Source organism: Anomaloglossus baeobatrachus, chromosome 3, assembly GCF_048569485.1.
Source record: "Anomaloglossus baeobatrachus isolate aAnoBae1 chromosome 3, aAnoBae1.hap1, whole genome shotgun sequence".
Taxonomy (NCBI): Eukaryota; Metazoa; Chordata; class Amphibia; order Anura; family Aromobatidae; genus Anomaloglossus; species Anomaloglossus baeobatrachus.
Genome location: NC_134355.1, coordinates 503,250,179 through 503,272,370, shown reverse-complemented (window position 1 = coordinate 503,272,370; position 22,192 = coordinate 503,250,179). Strand labels below are relative to the sequence as shown.

The window sequence follows — 22,192 nt, the reverse complement described above, 5'->3', positions numbered from 1 at the left end:
AGGGTTAACAGCAGGAATTCAAGACAAAAAATAACCCTGAACCTTCTGGCTGAGATGGTACTCTGAGACAAAAGGCGGGATGCAACATGATGAAAGCAAAAAAAATTCTGGTAGTAACAGGGTCTGGATGAAGGGTAGGCAGGGTAGACATCCGCTTTGAGCACTACTTCTTGCCTCCCAGAGGGGGGATGCCCTTTGAAAAAAAAAATTCTGACATTTTTGCATGCCTGCAGCCATTGTGTACCTTCTTCCGGCTGCAGGCATTCAGCACACTGATGGCCTGGGCACAGGCACACCGCTGAGCAATGTCATGAGTCACTGACACCGCTCACAGCCATCGTGCTCTCCCCACACTCAATTCTATTCACGCCTAGCAGACATAAATACTATTGATGTGAGAGCCATTCATGACAGGAGCAGAGAAGCTCTAATCAGCTCTCTGCTCTGTCGGGAACTCCATCAGAACACAGGCCACTTCCAGCCTGCATCCTGTTGGAGAAGACATGCAGTGAACATTGGCTGCACGATGACATCACTGCACCACACCGTTCAGCAACCACTTATTGTACCAGACAGAAGAAGGTATCAAGGCTGTGTTGAACGGGGACCCCGTTTTTGTTTTCTTATATTATGTAGCTACTGAATGGGGGCTATTGTGAGGGTAGGCCTGGGCTATAGGTCGTTTGTTCAGATGTAATAAGATTATCTGTGTGCGTAAATAATCAAAGTATAGATGTCGTTGCATAATTATGTGTGTCTATATGACAATCGCACTGACACCATAACATGATTCTAAGATGTGTGTACAGTAAAGGTACTGTCACACATAACGAGATCGCTAGCGAGATCGCAGCTGAGTCACCGTTTGGTGACGCAGTAGCGATCCCGTTAGCGATCTCGTTATGTGTGACACCTACCAGCGATCAGGCCCCTGCTGTGAGATCGCTAGTCGTTGCCGAATGGTCCAGGTCATTTTCTTCAAAGGCGATGTCCTGCTGGGCAGGACGCATCGCTGTGTTTGACACTGTGTGACAGGGTCACAGTGACTGCTGAGATCGTTATACAGGTTGCTACTGAGACCTGTATTGTTCCTGCATCGTTGGTAAGATCTGACTGTGTGACATCTCACCTGCGACCTCCCAGCGACTTACCTGCGATCCCTATCAGGTCGCATCGTTTTCGGGATCGCTGGTAAGTCGTTGTGTGTGACTGGGCCTTAAGGTGTTAATGGAGATAACGAAGCCAAAATGAACAATGGACAAAGAGGTATTCATAACACACTAGTTCTCACCAGCTGGGATGTGAAGCTGGGGCTTTATCTTTATTTCTTGTTCCCGTCACAAGGTCAAATGTTGAATTGTATAACTGTGAATGTTTTACAATACACGAATCAGAAGACCATTGAGGTTCTCCCGAATAGAGACACGTCTCTGTGTGGTTAGTGCTCCTCATACATACCATCTGCGCAGATTTGATTTGAACTCCGACCTCTGTGAGCCAGACGAGGGACCCCATTTGTGGTCTCCCCTAAATTCCCGACCTTGACACTACAACAAGAGGTGCTGTGTGAGACATCACAAGAGGAGCTGTGTTGGGCATCACAAGAGGGACTGGGGGGAACATTACAAGATGGGCTGTGGGGACATGATATGTAGGAGACTGTTGGGAACATTATAATGGGAACTGTGTGGAACATTATAATAGGGGCTGTGGGGACACCATATTACATGGGAGACTGTGGAGAATATTACAATAGGGACTGTGGGGAACATTACAAGATGGTCTGTGGGGACATCATATGTGGGAGATTGTGGAGAACATTATAAAAGGCCCTGTGGGGACATCATATTACATGGGAGACGGAGGACAATATCACAATGGGGGCTGTGGGGAACATTATACCTGCCCTTTGGGTGACATCCATCATATTACACGGGAGACCGTGGGGAACATTATACTGGGTGCTGTGGTGGACATCTTACTGCATGGGGGCAGTGATGGACATCATAGTGTATATTGGGAGGCTGTTGTGGATATCATACTGTATAGGTGACTCTGGTGACCATATTACTATGTAGGGGGATACTTTGAGGAGGGGGTACAGTTTGGAGAGGACATTGTAGTGGTAAGTATGAGGGTATAGTTTGACGACAGGGCTGAGAATGGATATGGAGAAGAGGCAGCATCAAATGGGGGCATGGTATGGAGAGATGTTAGCATGGCGGGGACAGTGTATATTGAAAGTGTAAGGGAAAATTAGAGGGGACAGCCATGATATATGCAGTGATTCATAAGGGCGGCCAGTGTAGTTTTATAGCGCATTAAAGTGAACAATGTGGAGGCCATATACCATAGGAGGATTATTCAGGGTGTAGTATCTACAGATATTTTTATGCATAGGGCATTTTAATGACATTTTTATTTTCAAAAGCAACATGTAGGGAAGTGCTGCAGAAGACCCAAAAAAGTAAAAGCCTGCAGAGACAAGCTGTGGCTGTGAAAAGTCATTATAGCATCTGGACAAGATGGAGATGAAAAAAAAGAAAAACACTCCAATCAGAGAAAATATCACCTGTAAGGTACCCGAATGTAAATGATGTAAATGTTTATTTGTTGATACTGACTATGTCTCATCAGTACTGTGGGTTCTGTATGGTCCACAGTGTGAAGCTAGCTGGTAACAATAACTCCCAGTATCTTCTTACCATTGTTAAGGACATACTGGGAGTTGTAGGTTTGTGCGATACAAATGTATAAGGGCCTGACTTGACATTACAATTCATTGTTGTAAGCTTAGTTCTTGTATTTATATAATTATGGTTTTCTTGTGATTTATTCCTATACACATGGTGGTTCTAGTGATGTAAGCATGTACCGATGGTGGTTCTGGTGATGTATTCTTGTACTGATGGTGGTTATAATGTTATATACATGTACCGCTGATGGTACTGGTATAATATTTAGTTACTGACTGTGGTTTTGGTAATGCATTCCTGTACTGACGGTGGTTTTGGTGATGCACTCCTGTACTGATGGTTGTTCTGGTGATGCATTCCTGTACTGATGGTTATTTTGGTGATACATTTGTGTACTGATGTTGGTTCTTATGAAATATTGCGTACTGATGGTGGTTCTGGTGCCATATTCATATACTGATGATCATTTTGGTTTTGTATACTTATATTGATAATGATTCTGGTGGTGAACCATCATCGCTACATGAATACATCCCCAGAGCCATCAGTAGTACATGAATGCAGCACCAAAATGACTAGCACTCCACTTTCAGGGCTACTATCTGAAAAGGTATATGTCATTAGAACCAGATTCACTGTATCTGCGCGGGGAGGAAGGTACAGTACTGTAGAAGGGTGGGGAGGGCTCATGTGATGCTCGTATTGCAAAATCTTGCTTGTTTACTGAGTTTTTTAAAAATATTAGCTTGTCTTGCAAAATTCTCTCAAACCAAGTTACTCTTAATCCAAGGCTCCACTGTACTTCCATATGCCTAAATTTGCTAATAGGACCCTTTAAGAGGCAAAAGAATTTCACAAATTGTTGCATACAAAAACAAAACAGAAATCACAAGGACCCTAATTCATTATTGTCTTTGCACCTATAGTTTTGTGTTTCGTTTTTTTTTTTATTTGCACCCAATTACAAGGTATATCTGATACTTTTTGTTTTTAAAATGTGCCTAAGCACTAACAGGCAGCAACAACTGACTTCATGCTGTTTGACAGCCGACTCCCCCAGTTAGGCAGCAGGGAGCCTGCTGTCAATCAGCATTATGTCGCTTGTCCCACCCAGTCTACAGGGCAGCGCAGAAAAGAAGCCTCCGCTCTGTTAACAAAGCTATTGTATCGCCGGAAGGAGCGGTCTGTGACTGGTCTGTGTCGGAGAAGAACGTGTCTACCTGCCTGTTGGTGCTTAGACACATTTAACCCCGCTGTTTTGTTTGGGTTTACTATACACTTATGTTCCAGTTATTTTTGAAAAAAGTAAACAAAATAAATACCAACCCATAGTAAGAACCTCTCAAATGAGGAAACGTCATTTAACCACAAATTTCAGAACTGCATAATGAATATTTAAAGGGAACCTGTCATCAGAAATGTAGCTTGAAACCTAAAAGATTCCCCCTCTGCAGCTTCTGGGCTGCATTCTAGCAATGTTCCTGTTGCTTATGTGCCCCCTTTCTGACCAAAATAAAGACTTTGTAAAGGGGTACCTTTTTGCATTCAGATCTTGATAATGGTACATGGGGGCGGGCTCTCTGGTGGCCGTTAGTCTGCCTCCTGTTGCTTTAGGCCGTCCCCCATCGCTCCATTCCATACTTCAGGACGCCGCCCACTGTGCCCGAGGTCCCGTGCACGCGAGGACTGCTGGTCATGTGTGTCGCAGGCACGAGACTATGGGCGTCGCTGTGATTGCATCGCAAGTGCCCGCCCATCATCTCGTGCCTGCCCTTTCCCCTCTGTCTCCAGCGTTCTGCGCAGAACGTTCCAACGTCGGGACATCTTGCCAGCGCTTGCGCAGAACGCTGGAGGCAGAGGGGAGAGCGTGGCCACGAGATGATGGGCGGGCACTTGCGATGCAATCACAGCACCGCCCATAACCTCGTGCCAGCGCACACGTGACCAGCAGTCCTCGCGTGCACGGGACCTCGGGCGCAGTGGGCGGCGTCCTGAAGTATGGAATGGAACGATGGGGGACGGCCTAAAGCGACAGGAGGCAGACTAACGGCCACCAGAGAGCCCGCCCCCGTGTACCATTATCAAGATCTGAATGCAAAGAGGTACCCCTTTACAAAGTCTTTATTTTGGTCAGAAAGGGGGCACATAAACAACAGGAACATTGCTAGAATGCAGCCCAGGAGCTGCAGAGGGGGAATCTTTTAGGTTTCAAGCTAAATTTCTGATGACAGGTTCCCTTTAAAACAAAATCAATTTTCAAATTCGGTCATTTTTGACCAAACAGAACAGCAGGGTTAAAAAAAAAGTCCCGGATATTCCCCTTAATTGTTCCTTTGGCGCCTTTTTTAAGTCAATTTTATATGTTCTAACCTGTGTCTTATTTTATTCCACTTTGTGGGCAAAGTGTAGAAAATCCAGATATTTTAGGATAATTCATCAATTGCAAATTTTTAAAAAATTGCAAAATTTGTCAGAACTTCACTCCAGTCCCACCTGGTGACCTTTCAAATATGAGATAATTTTGGAGCAATCTTTGCGACTTTCTGGTGCTAAAAGTTGAAAAACAGTTCAAGACAGGAAGATGGCATTTATCTCCATGTCATGTTTGGCCTAGGAAACCAGTTTTAGCACAAGCTGAGCATTGTTAATGCTTATATTTGTTTTGTTTCGGCTTTTGTATTTCCTTTGTAATAAAGACTCATATTGTTACATTTTAGTATGTGCAATCTTTTGAATGAGTCTCTACTGTATTTTGGTAACATATATTTGACACTTACGAGCCTAGCACGCCATGAATATATAGATGGCACCATTACATTAGGATTTTCTGCAGGTATATAAGTAAAAATACTGAAAGACATTTCTATATCGCTTGACGCTGCATTATGTACCATTACGTTATGATGGGGGCGCTGGTGTATTCAGCTGCTCTACAAGGCAGATGTTGTACAATTATGGTGATAATAAACATGCATGGTTTATTTTTATTAAAGGGGTTGTCCACTACTTTAACATTGATGGCCTATCTTTAGGGTAGGTCATCACAGTTTGATTGGCTGGGGTCCATCAGCTCTTCTCGGTACCAGCTGTAGCAGGCTCAGTTCCAGAGCTGCTCTATCGTCTGATAGTGCCGGTGGCTGGGTACTACACATCCGCCTCCTAGTGACTTGACACGCAACTGTTAAAAGCACATGATAGCAGATTAAGTCAGCCATCATGTGCGGTGAAAAGATGTGGGCTCGGCATATGATGTACATATATATATATACATATATATATGTATGTGGTTAACAGATGTAGACATACCACATATATAAAAAAAATTTAACTCTTTATTTTTAAAGGAAAAAAATGAGATTTTTCTGTTTAATTTCTATTATATGTTGAAGTGATTAGAATAGCGCAATCTAAATGACCCTATCAAAGATTGACAGCAGCATTTAACAGGTTAACAGCCATTGGTAAAGCTCCGCTCCACCAACAACTATTAGAGGTATATTATGGCTAAATAACTCAGATATCATCTTGATGGAAAAGATTCGGGCTCAGGAACTAAGGGGTGCTTTACACATTGCGACATCACTAGCATCGGCTAGCGATGCCAAGCGCGATAGTACCCACCCCCGTCGCACATGCGATATGTGGTGATTGCTGCCGTAGCGAACATTATCGCTATGGCAGCTTCACACGCACTTACCTGCTCAGCGACGTTGCTGTGACTGCCAAAATATCCCTCCTTCAAGGGGGAGGTGTGTTCGGCGTCACAGCGACATCACCGTGACATCACTAATCGGCCGGCCAATAGAAGTGGAGGGGCGGAGATGAGCGGGACATAACATCCCGCCCACCTTCTCTCTTCCACATTGCCGTCGAGACGCAGGTAAGGAGATGTTTGTCGCTACTGCGGGTTTACACACAGCGATGTATGGAGCTGCAGGAACGACAAACAACATCGAACCTGCGGTCGACCCGACATTATGGAAATGAACGACGTTACACAGATCAACGCTTTTGCGATCGTTTATCGTCACACATTGGATTTACACGTTGCGATGTCGCTACCGGCGCCGGATCTGCGTCACTAACGACATGACCCCGACTATATTTCGTAAGCAATGTCGCAACGTGTAAAGCCCCCCTAAGGGCGGCTTTGCACACTACGACATTGCAGGTGCTATGTCGGTGGGGTCAAATCGAAAGTGACGCACATCCGGCGTCACTTGCGATGTCGTAGTGTGTAAATCCTAGATGATACGATGAACGAGCGCAAAAGCATCGTTATCGTATCATCGGTGCAGGCTCCGACATTTCCATAATGCCGGTGCCGTGACAGGTACGATGTAGTTCCTCGTTCCTGCGGCAGCACACATCGCTGTGTGTGAAGCCGCAGGAACGAGGAACATCTCCTTACCTGCCGCCAGCGGCTATGCGGAAGGAAGGAGGTGGGCGGGATGTTTACATCCTGCTCATCTCCGCCCCTCCGCCGCTATTGGCCGCCTGCCGTGTGACGTCGCTGTGACGCCGCACGACCCGCCCCCTTAGGAAGGAGGCGGGTCGCCGGCCAGAGCGACGGTCGCAGGGCAGGTGAGTGCATGTGAAGCTGGCATAGCGATAATTATCGCTACGCCAGCTATCACAGATATCCTACCTGTGACAGGGACGGGGACTATCACGTGCGACATCGCAGCATCGGCTTGCGATGTTGCAACGTGCAAAGCTCGCCTAAGTCTGCATCAAAGAAGAAGATCTGACAAAGGACTAACATTATGGTCATAAGTTGGGAAGGGGTTAAACAGTAGCTGTCAATTTCTTCTTTATTTCGTAAATCGATAATACTCATTAAAATAAACAGCTTTGTAAAATATCTTATCAGAGAAATCTGCTTCCTTCTCCTCCTGGATGGATCTTTCTAACTCATTCATGGGTAATATCTGCGTCAGTGAGTTCAGACAGCTTTTACATGTGAATTGTGAAAATAAATGATCAGTTCTAGAGGTGGAAAAAGCAGATTTCTCTATAAAAATATAGACTGTGTGCAGAATTATTAGGCAAATGAGTATTTTGATCACATGATAATGTTGTCCTACTCCAAGCTGTATAGGCTTGAGAGCCAACTATCAATTAAGTAAATCAGGTGATGTGCATCTCTGTAATAAGGAGGGGTGTGGTGTAATGACATCAACACCCTATATAAGGGGTGCATACTTACTAGGCAACTTCCTTTCCTTTGGCAAAATGGGTCAGAAGAGAGATTTGACGGGCTCAGAAAAGTCCAAAATTGTGAAATGTCTTGCAGAGGGATGCAGCAGTCTTGAAATTGCCAAACGTTTGAAGCGTGATTACTGAACAATCAAGCGTTTCAAGGCAAATAGCCAACAGGATCGCAAGAAGCGTGTTGGGCAAAAAAGGTGCAAAATAACTGCTCATGAATTGAGAAAAATCAAGTGTGAAGCTGCCAAGATGCCATTTGCCACCAGTTTGGCCATATTTCAGAGCTACAACGTTACTGGAGTATGAAAAAGCACAAGGTGTGCCATACTCAGGGACATGGCCAAGGTAAAGAAGGCTGAAAAACGACCACCTTTGAACAAGAAACATAAGATAAAACGTCAAGACTGGGCCAAGACATATCTTGACTGATTTTTCAAAGGTTTTATGGGACTGATGAAATGAGAGTGACTCTTGATGGACCAGATGGATGGGTCAGAGGCTGGATCAGTAAAGGGCAGAGAGCTCCACTCTGACTCAGACGCCAGCAAGGTGGAGGTGGGGTACTGGTATGGGCTGGTATCATCAAAGATGAACTTGTGGGACCTTTTCTGGTTGAGGATGGAGTGAAGCTCAACTACAAGACCTACTGCCAATTTCTGGAAGACAATTTCTTCAAGCAGTGGTACAGGAAAAAGTCGGTATCGTTCAAGAAACATAGAAGAAAGAAAGAACATAATTTTCATGCAGGACAATGCTCCATCACATGCATCCAACTACTCCACAGTGTGGCTGGCCAGTATAGTCTAAAAGATGAAAATATAATGACATGGCCCCCTTGTTTACCTGATCTGAACCCCATAGAGAACCTGTGGTCCCTCATAAAATGTGAGATCTACAGGGAGGGAAAACAGTACACCTCTCGGAGCAGTGACTGGGAGGCTGTGGTGGCTGCTGCACGCAATGTTGATTGTAAACAGATCAAGCAACTGACAGAATCTATGAATGGTGGGCTGTTGAGTGTCATCTAAAAGAAAGGTGGCTATATTGGTCACTCATTTTTTGGGGTTTTGTTTTTTCATGTCAGAAATGTTTATTTCTAAATTTTGTGCAGTTATATTGGTTTACCTGGTGACAATAAACAAGTGAGATAGGAATATATTTGTTTTTTATTAAGTTGCCTAATAATTCTGCACAGTAATAGTTACCTGCACAAACAGATATCCTCCTAAGATAGCCAAATCTAAAAAAAAAACACTCCAGCTTCCAAAAATATTAAGCTTTGATATTTATGAGTCTTTTGGGTTGATTGAGAACATAGTGATCAATAATAAAAAAAAATCCTCTAAAATACAACTTGATTAATAATTCTGCACACGGTGTATAATAAAAAGTCTCTTTATTATTACATGTACCATTGATTTATTAAAAATAACAAAAAAAATGATGGTTACTCTATAAACTATCTCTGGCTATAGATGAGCAACTCAACAAAACAGGAGTTCCCAGAGCGAGCTGTGGCTAAATGTTATGCTGATCACAGCACATGCCGGTAGAGAAATCTCTGTGATGCCTCCAGATTCTCCAGGGACTAATCACAGGGAAGAAATGAGAACATCACGTACACTGCACATCATTGTTTGCATGCTGCTTCGCTAAAAGTTGTTTTCAGGTCATTCGTAAATGCGTATGAGGCTTGCAGAATGAAACAGATATTGGGATTGTTTGCTTAGTTATTAGTTTTTTGAGCAATAAATACATTTTATGTGCGTTCTTACATTTAATGTAAGCCTTCAATAAAGCTGAATGCAGGACCTGAGAATAATCCATAAAGCTGTATACACATGGGAGTTATTTATGGTTGTCCTGTATTTTCACAATTCGCTGTCTATAGAGAGCCGACGTCCATTCTTCAATCTCACCCCTATTTGTACATTCTTTTTCTTAATTGGCCTATTATATCAATCTATCTCATATCCATCCATCACATTTTTTAATTTCTCTTTATCTTTCATATCTCTATTCATCAAGTGAAAACTAAAATATAATTGCATAAATTCTTCCTGATAGACGTCCATGCTGTTTTATGTGAAAATATACTGGTAGGTTTTTCTATGTATCTTAGAGAACCTATTACAGTATTTTGGAGACTATATCTATCTTACTTGTCACTGTAATATCACACAGCACTAATTATCATGACGAATTTGAAATGGATTTACTCCACAATTCACAATACAACCTGCATACCAAATGAAATAGGTAGCACTGATGTGACTTGTGTATGTACTGTGAAAATCCATATCACAATGGTTGTATAATCAGGATATTAAAATGAGCATTTTTTGTGCCTAGCTAAAAAAGAGTTCATACGCAGATGGCTATGGTAGATCTGTAGGCTCAGTCACTCCAGCTCTATTCCCCACCCAGCAACGCCTCTTCCTGTTTGACCACAAAGCACATACAGCTGCATGCTAAAAATGAATAAGGGAACTCTGGTGTTGCATTACTGCTATAGAAATGTTTGAAAAAATAGATATTTAGCTTATGTATTGGCCAATGCATGTGAGCCTGGTAACCAGCCTCAAGGTATAGCTCAAATGCCTCTATCTGGGTTAATCGTTTTTCAGCTAGCACCTGTTCATGTGCAGGTCAGTCTTTTTGATATTTGTAGTGCATTTCTATCTGATTGAGCACCAAGCCCACTAACCAGGCTGTGTCCATTCTCCTTTATAGCTGGATCCTAGCTGCCCAGACATGCAGGTTTTAACCCAGATAGAGGCATTTGAATTAGACTACCGGTATATAAAGATATACCTTGCAGCTGGTTATCGGGCTCACATGCATTGACCAGTACATAAGCTAAATATCTCTTTTCTCAAATATTCCTATGGCAGTGATACAATACCAGAGTTCCCGTATTCATTGTTAGCATTTTAGCATGCAGCTATAAGTGTTTTGTAGTTATGTTTTTTCAGCTAGCACCTGTTCACACCTGTTGGATGTGCGGGTCAGTCTTTTTGATATATTCTTCCTGTTTGACAAACTCTATGCTGTTTGACTTCAGGCAAAGGAGTCAGTCAAGCAGGAGGCAACAGCGCCAGGTGGAAAATAGAGCTGGTGTGACAGAGGCTTTAGATGTACCATACCATTTGCATATCAATTGAAATGCTGATTTTTCAGTAACAGAGGAATGGACAGGCTATGTAAAGGTATTGCTGAAATTGTCTTTGAAAGAGCTACATGTATACATAAATAGCACCACTCCAGCATTTTGGGTTTTTTTTTCCACTACTGGTGTCGTGTTTTAAATCTAAGTCCCCTGCCCCCGGTCTTATACTTATCCTCCAGCATCTTGACTTTTTTTCAGTCTTGCTCTGGTCTGATGGCGCTATCTCGTCACTGTAACGTCTGACTGGCTGAAAGTTAGAAGATATGTCACAAGCTCTTAATGCAAGCCTATGAGAACCATAACAAGGCCTCTGGAACGCTCTATGAAACATTGGAGCTGCCGGCAGATCACAAACTGGAGAAGACCCACCAGAACGGCACTGATAACAGATGAAGATGCCGGAGGTTGAATATACGGTAACACTAGGTGCAGGGGACTTAGATTTAAAGCACCACTCCAGCGGTGAAATAAAAAATACACTGTAGTAAATCAAGTTCTAGTCATGATTTTTGTGTTCTACCAACAATCTATTGTCCATAGAGACACCTTCATGGGAGATAAGGCGGGAGATAGCAGATTGGAGGTTTTATCTGTCCATTTTAACAATCTGCTCCATTACATTCATTACATCCATACTAATAATAGCCCGGACACTAAAATGAAACCCAAATGCTAAATGTTGCGAGCTATCCACTGCTGTGCCGCTTGTGCGTGTAAAGTTGAAGCCTGTAATGTGTACCGATGCGGACAGGATCTTACCAGCTCTCTTAATCCTCTTTCTTTCCTTTAGCTGATATGGTTTGTGATCATGCGATAAGGGAATAGCATTTCCATCCTTGTCACACAAGACACCACGTGAATCCCCAACATTTGCCACTGTGAGTTCTTTGTCAGATAACAGAGCAATTAAACATGTGGTACCTGCAAAGAGAAAACAGAGATGTGCTGAGTCTTTTGTAGTCAGAGACATAGGATCTACCTGATAACACATCCTGGCCTCTACAGGTAGTTTAACTAAACAGGAGATAGACAGCAAGGGATGACTCAAATTACAAATTCGTTTTTTTTCCCATGCCTTTTATTCAAGTCATTTTTCAACATGACACAGTCTGTTAGCCATGATTCTACAAAGAGGTCTGTGATACCGGTCTGGAAAGTTTTGTGCTACTCAAGTTGCCTGATCTGACTTCTCAAGTCAATCATTTTTTACCTTTTATAATTTGTAGTATGTCCATCTTGTGGTGGTACTGCCGCACTTCATTTCACTTTTATTAAGACTCAATAGGCCTTTTCCATAATAAAAACTGTTTTCTGACCAATTGTATCTAAAGATAATAAAAGTCCAGTTTTTTTCCTTTAAAGTCTTTGCGTCTGTAATGCTGATGTGTGTTAACCCACTGCGCTATGGGCCAAGCTTACTATGGAGGGGTGTGGCTAAGTGTCTACCGGATTTTCACTAGGACCTCTGATGGTGCGGATAGGCTCGGCTGCCGGTAGACACCAGGTACCACTCCAGGGCAGTCCTTGGAACTGCAGCAGCTGACCAGAGAGGCAGAGAAACAAAAACAGGTACAGGAGAGCAAGACAGAGGTGTAGTCAGACGGTCCAAGGTTGAGCAGGCAGCGCAGGTTCTGATTACAAAGTCAAGGTCAGGAGCAGAGAGCTCAGACAGGACGGGTATACAAGCCGAGAGAGACAAGTGAGAGACAAGGTCATGGGCACATGAGGCTCACCGATGGGGAGTGAAGGTTAGGTCAAACCCCTCAGAAAAGTGTTTGCAACACAAATTGCTGAAAACATTATTGTAAAATACTATAGAAATGTGTCAGAAAACACAACACGTACCAGCTCGTTACGTAGCTGCAGACCTGTCAGAGCGGCCACACTGACACCTGTCAATTGTTGAAAGTACCTACAATAGGCAGATAAGCACTGAAACCAGACCATGGTACAATGGAAGAAGGTGGCATATGTGTTATGTATCCAGAAAGAGATGGCTCCAGAAGCACAATGGAAAGAAGTCCAGCTGGCAGAGGCAGTGTAATGCTCTGGGCAATGTCGTGCTGGGAAATCATAGGTCCTGACATTCATGTAGAAATTACTTTGTCACTGAAAACGTACTACTTAATGATGACTTCTACGTGAACAAAAGTTCGAACGTTAGCGCTTGGGAGGAGGAATTAGAATCTAGTCTGAGTGACGAACAATTAATGAGTGTTTGGAATATCACATGTTTAATTCATCTTGTACTAGCCTTCAGGAAACCTTTTATAAAGTCTTATCCAGAAGGTACTTTACACCCCAAAAATTGAATATGATTTACCCCTGATAATCTCTGTATTGTTGGAGGAACTGTCAAAAAATAGATAATCTATCTTTTGGAGCTGCCCTTTACTTAAAAACCTTTTGGTTAGATGTTGAGAACCTTCTTTTTTTAAATTACTAAGCCAAATTTTCCTCTTAACCCCCAACTAGTACTCCTCTTGATAGGATTGGATAACTTTCCAAAGAAATATCAGCCCATTATTTGTCATGTGCTATTAACAATGACACATTTACCTGGTACCAATTGGAAGCAACCCTTACTTCTCACAATAAATGACATAAGGGTACGCTCACACGAGTGTATGAATCGGACAAGTGCAATACGACAAAATCTTGCATTGTACTCGGACCAATGTGATTCAATGAGGGAGAATAGATGGTCAGCTTTTTTCTCATGCAGATTCTGGATGAGAGGAAAGTCGCAGCATGCTGCGATTGTCTGCGAGAGCCATGTCACTCACGCCCATACAAGTCTATGGGTGCAAGTGAAACATTGGACTGAACTTGGATGATATCCAAGTGCAGTGCGATAATTGCATCAGTTGACAATGGAGGAGATGGGAGATTAATCCTTCTCTCCTCCGCAGCTCCCACCGTCTCCTACGTAGCTCCCGCCCTCTCTTCTGCAGCTGCAGGATCGGATCACAGTTGCATGACACTCGGCTCACGCTGGCAGCACAGCGGGAGCAGAGGGTCATTAGCATATCGCATCTGATGCGCTAGCATCGGATACCATTGCATTGTGTGAATCCAGCCTAATAGAGAGAAATCCTCTAAAAAATTTTAATTTTAACTTTCTTCTAAGAGAAAAAAACTTCAGGAAATACTCTCTAAGAGGGAATTCCTGGTTCAGATTTTAACTCCTAATCTATGCCTTATGGAGTCCGGGACCTAATATATAACTTAATATACGTCTATTTTTTTTCTTTATACGATACTACGAACATTAAAATATTTATTTTATATTATTGTCGATGTTTTTTATTATGTTTCTTGATCTGTATAAAAATTTACAACTGCTCCTCATCTGTCACCCGATTTGGCGACTATAACTAGCGGCCACCTCCAGTGACCTCTAATATAAGCATTCCAGAATACTTTATATTAGAGCTCAGGCCACTCTATAGAACGTAAAAATTACTTTTATTGTACTGACCTGGGGGCGGTCCGGTACGATGGGTGTTGCTGCTCTCCGGTCCGGCGGCTTCTTTGTCTTCCTTCGACCCAGCCCAGTATGGATGACGTGTCCTACATCATCCACATAAGACGGCATTGTGGTCCTGCACAAGTGCACTTTGATCTTCCCTGCACAGGGCAGATCAAAGTACTGTAGTGCGCATGTGCGAGCGGTCTTTCACTTTTCCTAACGCCTGCACAGTAAAGTACTTTGATCTGCCCTGAGAATGGCAGATAAAAGCGTGCCTGCGCAGGACCGCAATGCCGGCTTGTGTGGATGACGTAGGACACGTCATCCATACTGGGCTGGGTCGAAGGAGGATGGCAATCGCAGTAGAGAGGAGGATCCGGACTGGAGAGCAGTGACACTCATCGGACCGGACTGCTCCCTAGGTGAGTATTGTAAAAGTGATTTTTTTTTTACATTCTAAAAAGTGGCCTAGGCTCTTATATACAGTATTCTACAATGCTGTATATAAGAGCCCTCTGGTTGTGGCCACAGCTTATAGGGGACAACTCTGGTGACAAGTTCCCTTTAAATGTGTATGTTGCTATTATTATTAAAAAAATCTCAAAAACATTTAAACCAGAAAACCTACTACACATTAATTCAGATCAAGTACACTCCTTTATGGCAACAGTATTACCTAATAAAAGTGTTATTTTTTCAGCAGAATAATATGTCCTCCGTCATTGGAAATATTGTTCAAGATTGAGTTGAGGATCATGACACTAAATTCAACTTGTTGACATGAATTCTAAGCTGTCCAGATCTCAATCCTATCAAACTCTGTGGGGAGTGCAGGAAGTTATAAATTGAAGCAACCACCTGTCATTCTACTAGGTAAAACCTTGGCACAAACATAACACAGGAGACCATCAGAGGTCTTGAAGTCCATGACTGGATGAGTCAGTGGTGCGTTGACAGCACTAAGGAGACCTGTCCAAAATTAAACAGGTGGTTTTACTGGAAGGCTGCTCAGCATAGGGGTTATGCTTGTTCCAAAGTAAAATAATTCAATGTTGGCGCTCCATCCATCTAAAATGTATCGACAAAAAAGCCTCCTTGCGACTTTCGGCAACAAGCCAGGGTCCACCTTCTTCAAAAAGAGTTTAAAAACAAAGTTGGACTGATTTCTTTACATCAGAGGACACTCACGCCACTTGTCCAATCAGTTGACGCTATTGCACATTGTTTCTATCTTAGATCCCCATCTGCGGGAAACACACTTATCTTTTATCCTTTCTCCATAGCAAAATAAAAGAACACCAGGAGAGATTACAACCATGCACTGCGTTACATTAGACATAAAGGTCCCTTTACACACTGAGACTTTCTAGCGATCCCACCAGCGATGTCGACCTGACCGGGACCGCTGGAAAGTCTCTAAGGCCGGCTTCTCACTTGCGATTATCTCGCACGAGTGCAATGCGAGAAATTTTCGCATTGCACTCGGACACATGTTAATCAATGAGGCAGCTCCCATCTGCTATTTTTTTCTCAGTCCAAATTGGACTGAGAAAAAAATCGCAGCATGCTGCGTTTTGGTGAGTTTCTCGCACGAGTCTCTCCAATGCAAGTCTATGGGTGCATACGGATCATCCTAGTGACATGCGTTTTTCACAATAGATTTCACGCATGTAGCAGAGAACAATGTAAATGCTTCTGTACATAACATTACATGAGTAGCAGCTGCTGAGGGTAAAAACTGATTGCACACTGACAGCATACTGACAGCACACTGATGACTAGTGAACTAAAATCGGCCGACTTTTTATCATGTAACTCAGACCGATTTTACACGCACAAGTGTGTTTCCAGCCTAACAGTCACTGGTGAGCTGTCAAACAGGCAGATCTGGCCAACGACGCAGCAGCGATACGGACCTGCAGAAAGACCTCACTGGAAAGGGAACTCTAGCACGCCTATGGGCTGGGTTGCTAACGATGTCGTTGGAACGGTGTCAAACACATCGATACATAATGCGTAGCTGGAAACAAAGGACCAAAGAATGGTCCTGAACGACTTGTAGCAATCAGCGACCTCACAGCGGGGGCCAGGTCGCTGATGCGTGTCACACAGTGCAATATCGCTAGGGAGGTCGCTATTACGTCACAAAACTAGTGAGGTTACAGCGATATCGCTAGCAATGTTTCAGTGTGTAAAGGGGCCTTTACTCTTTCTAGAAGATTTGTACACAGGCTCTAAAGGTCCAGTCACACATAACGAGTTCGTGAACGAGATCGCTACTACGTCACACTTTCTGGATCGTATATGAGTCGTTGTTGAAATCGCATGTTGGGTGTCACACATAACGAGTTTATGAACGAGCATGCGTCCCGTATAACGATCTTTCAAATCGCTGGGACCCTGTCACACAGCAGCTATGTTAACGATTCCAATCCCATTAGGGGCGTAGTAAAATGCAGTGAGTCACATAGGCGTGCATTTGCGTCGCCTTTTCCATACCCCCCTCCGCTTTCATTGGCGGCCAATACTGCGTTCTGATTGGGCGGCCGGGCGGGCGTCGCCTCTTCCACCCCCTACGCTCTGATTGGTGTCCAATACTGCGTTCTGATTGGGCGGCCGGGCGGGCGTCGCCTCTTCCACCCCCTACGCTCTGATTGGTGTCCAATACTGCGTTCTGATTGGGCGGCCGGGCGGGCGTCGCCTCTTCCACCCCCTACGCTCTGATTGGTGTCCAATACTGCGTTCTGATTGGGCGGCCGGGCGGGCGTCGCCTCTTCCACCCCCTACGCTCTGATTGGTGTCCAATACTGCGTTCTGCGTTCTGATTGGGCATGCAGGGGGCGTATCTAGCGGTTAAATTTTGGATCGCGTCACCCTTTGTCACTTCTTTTGCGCTTTGCTTTGAGATAGAACCTGCGTCTCCACCCTGATTCCTTCGTCCATTGTACCCGGTCGCTTTGTTGGTGTGTTTTTCGGATCGAAGCCGCAGCTGCACCTTTATCCTTGCAGTGCTCTCGAGTGTCGGTGAGATAGTATTTGCGATTCCGCTTGGATTCTACATCGATATACACTTCTTTGAAAAGGTAGGTCTTTTTTTTTGTTGGGGGGGGGTTATTTCTGAATGTTCTTGCTGTTAGATATTTGTTAATATTTATTATGTGAGTTGATTGCTGTTAGATATATGTTAATATTTATTATGTGAGTTGATTGCTGTTAGATATATGTTAATATTTATTAGGTGAGTTAATTAAAGTTGCTGGCTTTTATCTGTGTGTGTATAATGCCTTTTAAAGAGGGGTCTCTCCATAGTGCTGTTTGTAATGTGTCCTATCCTAGCATCGCTGGCTCTTTTGTCTCTCAGCTACAGCCGCCATTTTGTGTTTCTGCCACACATAGGGGCGGCCATTTTAGTCTCTGCCACACCATAACCAAAAAATGTGATCGGTTTATTGCAACTTCTTTTATGTTTACATATAAATTTTTCATTCTTTATTTCAGATGGCTTATTATAACAAAGAAGACTTTGTGCGTGAGCTGCTGGATTTGTATAAATCACTGCCCTGCTTGTGGAGAATCAAATCCGCAGAATATTCAGACAGAATAAAAAAACAAGCCGCCTATGCCCAACTGGTGGAGCTTTTTAAAAAACACAGTGGAGGCGAGGCGGTGGATGTCAAACTAGTAAAAAAGAAGATACAAGGCTTGAGGACTGTATACAAGAAAGAAGCTAATAAGGTGGACAAATCCAAAAAGTCAGGGGCCGGCACTGACCAGGTTTATGTTTCTCCCTTGTGGTATTTCAATCTCCTGGAATTCACAAGGGACCAGGAGCTGCCACGAATGATGGAAAGCTCCTACCAAAGAAACGTAGACCTGGAAGCAGACTTTCCAATCGATGACATCCCGATCGATGACAACACCTCCGCTGTTGTAGATGTAAGTACCTTATTTGCTTCACGGTACATAGCATTCAAACTTTTTATGTACATGCCATTGAGGAACACAAAATAGTAACTTATTGTTACCATGATTTATTGTGCAGTTTGGAAAAGTTATCCCTTCCAGTTCAGATAAGTACACTCCAATACAATTTTGTCACACTTTAATTAAATTTACTAACTATTAATGTATGACTTTTAATTAACATTTATTTTTCTGTTCCCGCAGAACCCTCAGACAGATATGGTGAGGCCCCAATTGAATGAGAACCCCACCACATCGAGCGAGCCTATTGTGGAGGATAATGAGGCACCTGCACCCTCTGGTGAAATGCGGCGAACACATTTACGCAAAAAGAAGGCCAACACCCCTGTGACATCCGCTGAATTTTATTCTTTGGCAACCCAACTGCTATCACAGCCAAAAAGCACTCCAGTGGATAGCTTTGCCGCATTTGCATCGGACAGACTCTGCAAATTGGATTCCACACAGAGGGAGCAAGCCGAGAGACTAATGTTGGAAGTCCTAAGAAAGGCAGGCCGAGGAGAACTTGATGACACTGACACTATATGCAAGTTGAACCAGCCCCATCATTCTACTACATGGATTCCTCGCCAGCCCCTGCAAAGTACACCAAACAGGATGCATCCACCACGCTTGCAGCTTGACCACCCCCCACAGTATCCCCCCCCACAGTTTCCCCCCCCACATTATCCCAGGTATTCAAATGATTCATTTTTAAGCCAACTGTCATCTCCCACCCGGCCTGAATATGTCAACCAATATGAAGAGGGCAACTAAATTTTGTTATTGTTGTTGTTTTGTTATTTGAGATTAATTTTAATTGATTGTTATATTTTCATTGTAATAATAAATTTATGTTGGTTCAATCTTGCTGCCTGCGTTACTTAATTCAGCATATGGTTGTGATGCCCTGGCAAAACACGGTAGTTACAGAGATTGTACCATACTCCACCCTCATTGGCATACCACCACACAACCCCCACACTCATGTACAGCAAACAACCAGTAAAGCCTAGTCACCCCCTCGTGGATAATGGGATTGGTGCATCTATACAGATGCCTACATGTAATATGATGTTTGTGAGTGGTGAGTTTGTGAGTGGTGATAGCTGTTAACTTGCTTTATGCAATGAGACATACCAAACAGCAGATATCAATTTCAAATTTTTTATAACACATGTATATGTACACAATAACAAAAAAAAAACAAACCGTTAGTTGCTGCTGCCCTCCCCTTGTCCAGCCACATAACGTGCCAGCAGCGCCGCATGCCGCTCCACTTTGGCCGTCAGCCTCCTGTGGGCTGACATCATCCTTCTTTTGGGAACTTTGCTTGTATGGCAGAGATCCGGGCACTGGAGCGGTACCGCAGATACGCTAATTTTTTGCGGATTTGGGCGCAGGTGCGCTCCAAATGAAACCTCCTCCTCAGCCCACGTTGGATCCTGCGCAAGACCGCTTTTTTATGGAGAAGTGGATGCTCTTGCGCCTCACGGCAATCATAATCGCGAGCATCCACTTCTCTGATTAGGTAACGGACCTCCGCCTCTCCCCAAGCTGTCGCCCTCCTGCGTGCCGCCATTGTTCGCTGGTGTGTCTGCGTAGCAAACGCAGTTACGTCACCCGCGGTAACGCCTCTTCACATCTGATTCGACGGATAGCGTCACGTGAACGCTAGCTCCAATCATATTGGGGTGGACGTTGTTGATCCTGCTCCAGCCAATGGCCGCCGATATTACATCTTCGGCCATGGCTGGATTGTTGATTTGTGAAATATTACAATTGCTATGATTGAAGGTGAACGTGCGACGCACTTTTAAGAAATCAGAATGATCTTTGCTGCAGAAATGAGATCGCGCCATGACGCAAATGCTGTGTCAAGGGGTCGTGGTAGCACACACTGCAAGCGCACATACAATTATAAAAAATCGAAAAAGAGATGTCGTTTGATGAAGGTTTCGGGGACGCACAAACGTCCCCGTTTAAAAACCCCAAATGAAAATATATACGGCTTCATATTCATAATTTGTGTGTTTTTTTTTTTTATTGCATTGGCACATGGAAATCAAAATTGTACAAGAGCCCTAAATGATGTATTCATCATACAGCTGGACGCCAAATTGAGGAAGTAAATAAACCTTTGCAGGGTTTTACCTAAAGAAAAGCAATGTTGAAGTTAAAAGTGAACATTTTACTTTTAAACCCAAAAAACAAATTTTAGTCATACCATTGAGCATTTATACTAGGGTATCAAGATAAAATTCACCATAAAATATATTGTGCAATTTCTTCTTAGTGCACCCATATGTAATATGTGGTTGAAATCAACTGGTTTGGCACATATTTTGGCACGCTGTTGTTCGCTACGCTCACTCTCAATGTGCGATCCGGAGCAGGAGGCCCAATGATAGCGGTGATGACACCCGGTGCCGGGCCGGACTAGTCTGGGGGTCGTAAGTGGTTGCCGGAGTCATGGCTTCAGTGGGGGTGATTGTAGTTTATATTCGTGACGCCACCTTAATCCGCCGCTGCTGTATGGGGCCTCCGGGGGTGATGGAACGGCAGCAATGGTGGTACTGCTCCCCACAGTAGCCCTTAATAGTGAATGAATGACAAACAAATCTTGTGGAAAGTAAAAACAACTGTTTATTACAGTAATCATTTTGCAAAAATGACATTTTAGTATAAATGTGATGAACATAACAATACAAGTACCCATATATTTTAAAATTAGTATAAATGTGATGAACATAATACAAGTAACCATATATTTCAAAATTAAGAAGGGAAGTTTCTTAAACAAATCAATACAAGAAAATAAAACTCAGCATAATAAATGTGCTCAATACAAGTTTATCTAATGCTGCCACGTAATTGCACCAGGACCATTAAAATATTGGCAGTACTTTTCTCGACAGGCCTTCGCATCATCGGTATTTCTGCCGGGCGCCAATGGTTGAAGTCCTGCGATTGCGGGATCTTCAGAATGCCATTCGCCAAGCACCACTTCGCCATTTAAGTCAACAGAGTCTACAAAGCCTGTTGGACAGTACGTAATAGCATCTCGCCGTCGAAGAAAGTTGTGAAGGGCGCAACAGGCCAAAACAACTGCGTCTATTGATGGTAGACTCAGGTTGATTGGTGTGTGGAAAACGCGGAAGCGATTTGCCATTATCCCAAAGGCATTTTCCACAACCATGCGTGCCCTTGATAATCTGTAATTGAACCTTTGTCTTTCCGCCGTTAGACTTTTCTGGTGGAATGATTTCATGAGAGTGGGATGAAGTGGGAAGGCTTCATCGCCCACAAATACAAAGTTAAGGTTTGCGGTAGTGTCAGAGTTGGGGGGCAAGTGCAGTTCACCATTTTGCAAACGTTCACCAAAGCCTGTGTGTTCTAAAACCCCACCGTCAGAAACCCTGCCATTCATGCCAACATCAACAGCAATAAATTCGTAATTGGCATTCACAAGGGCCATTAGGATGATGCTGAAATAGCCCTTATAGTTATAAAAATAGGAGCCGCTGTTCAGTGGTTGAGTGATCCGCACATGTTTCCCGTCCAAAGCACCACCACAGTTTGGGAACTGCCAAAGGTGTTCAAAATCGGAGGCAATCTTCTGCCATTCCTCCACAGTTTTGGGGAACTCAATGTAGTTACGCAGACTGTGGAAAATTGCTC

At 43.5% G+C, this 22,192-nt stretch overlaps 1 protein-coding gene across 1 annotated transcript in view; it reads right to left on the bottom strand.

The window, feature by feature from the left end:
• The window catches only part of PPM1L (protein phosphatase, Mg2+/Mn2+ dependent 1L), a 346,350-nt gene that overhangs the window by 5,253 nt on the left and 318,905 nt on the right, over nt 1-22,192 (bottom strand). The window contains exon 3 of the mRNA XM_075340665.1: nt 11,836-11,997. Within this exon, the coding sequence (XP_075196780.1) occupies nt 11,836-11,997 (162 nt within the window). The remainder of the gene's footprint in view (nt 1-11,835; nt 11,998-22,192) is intronic.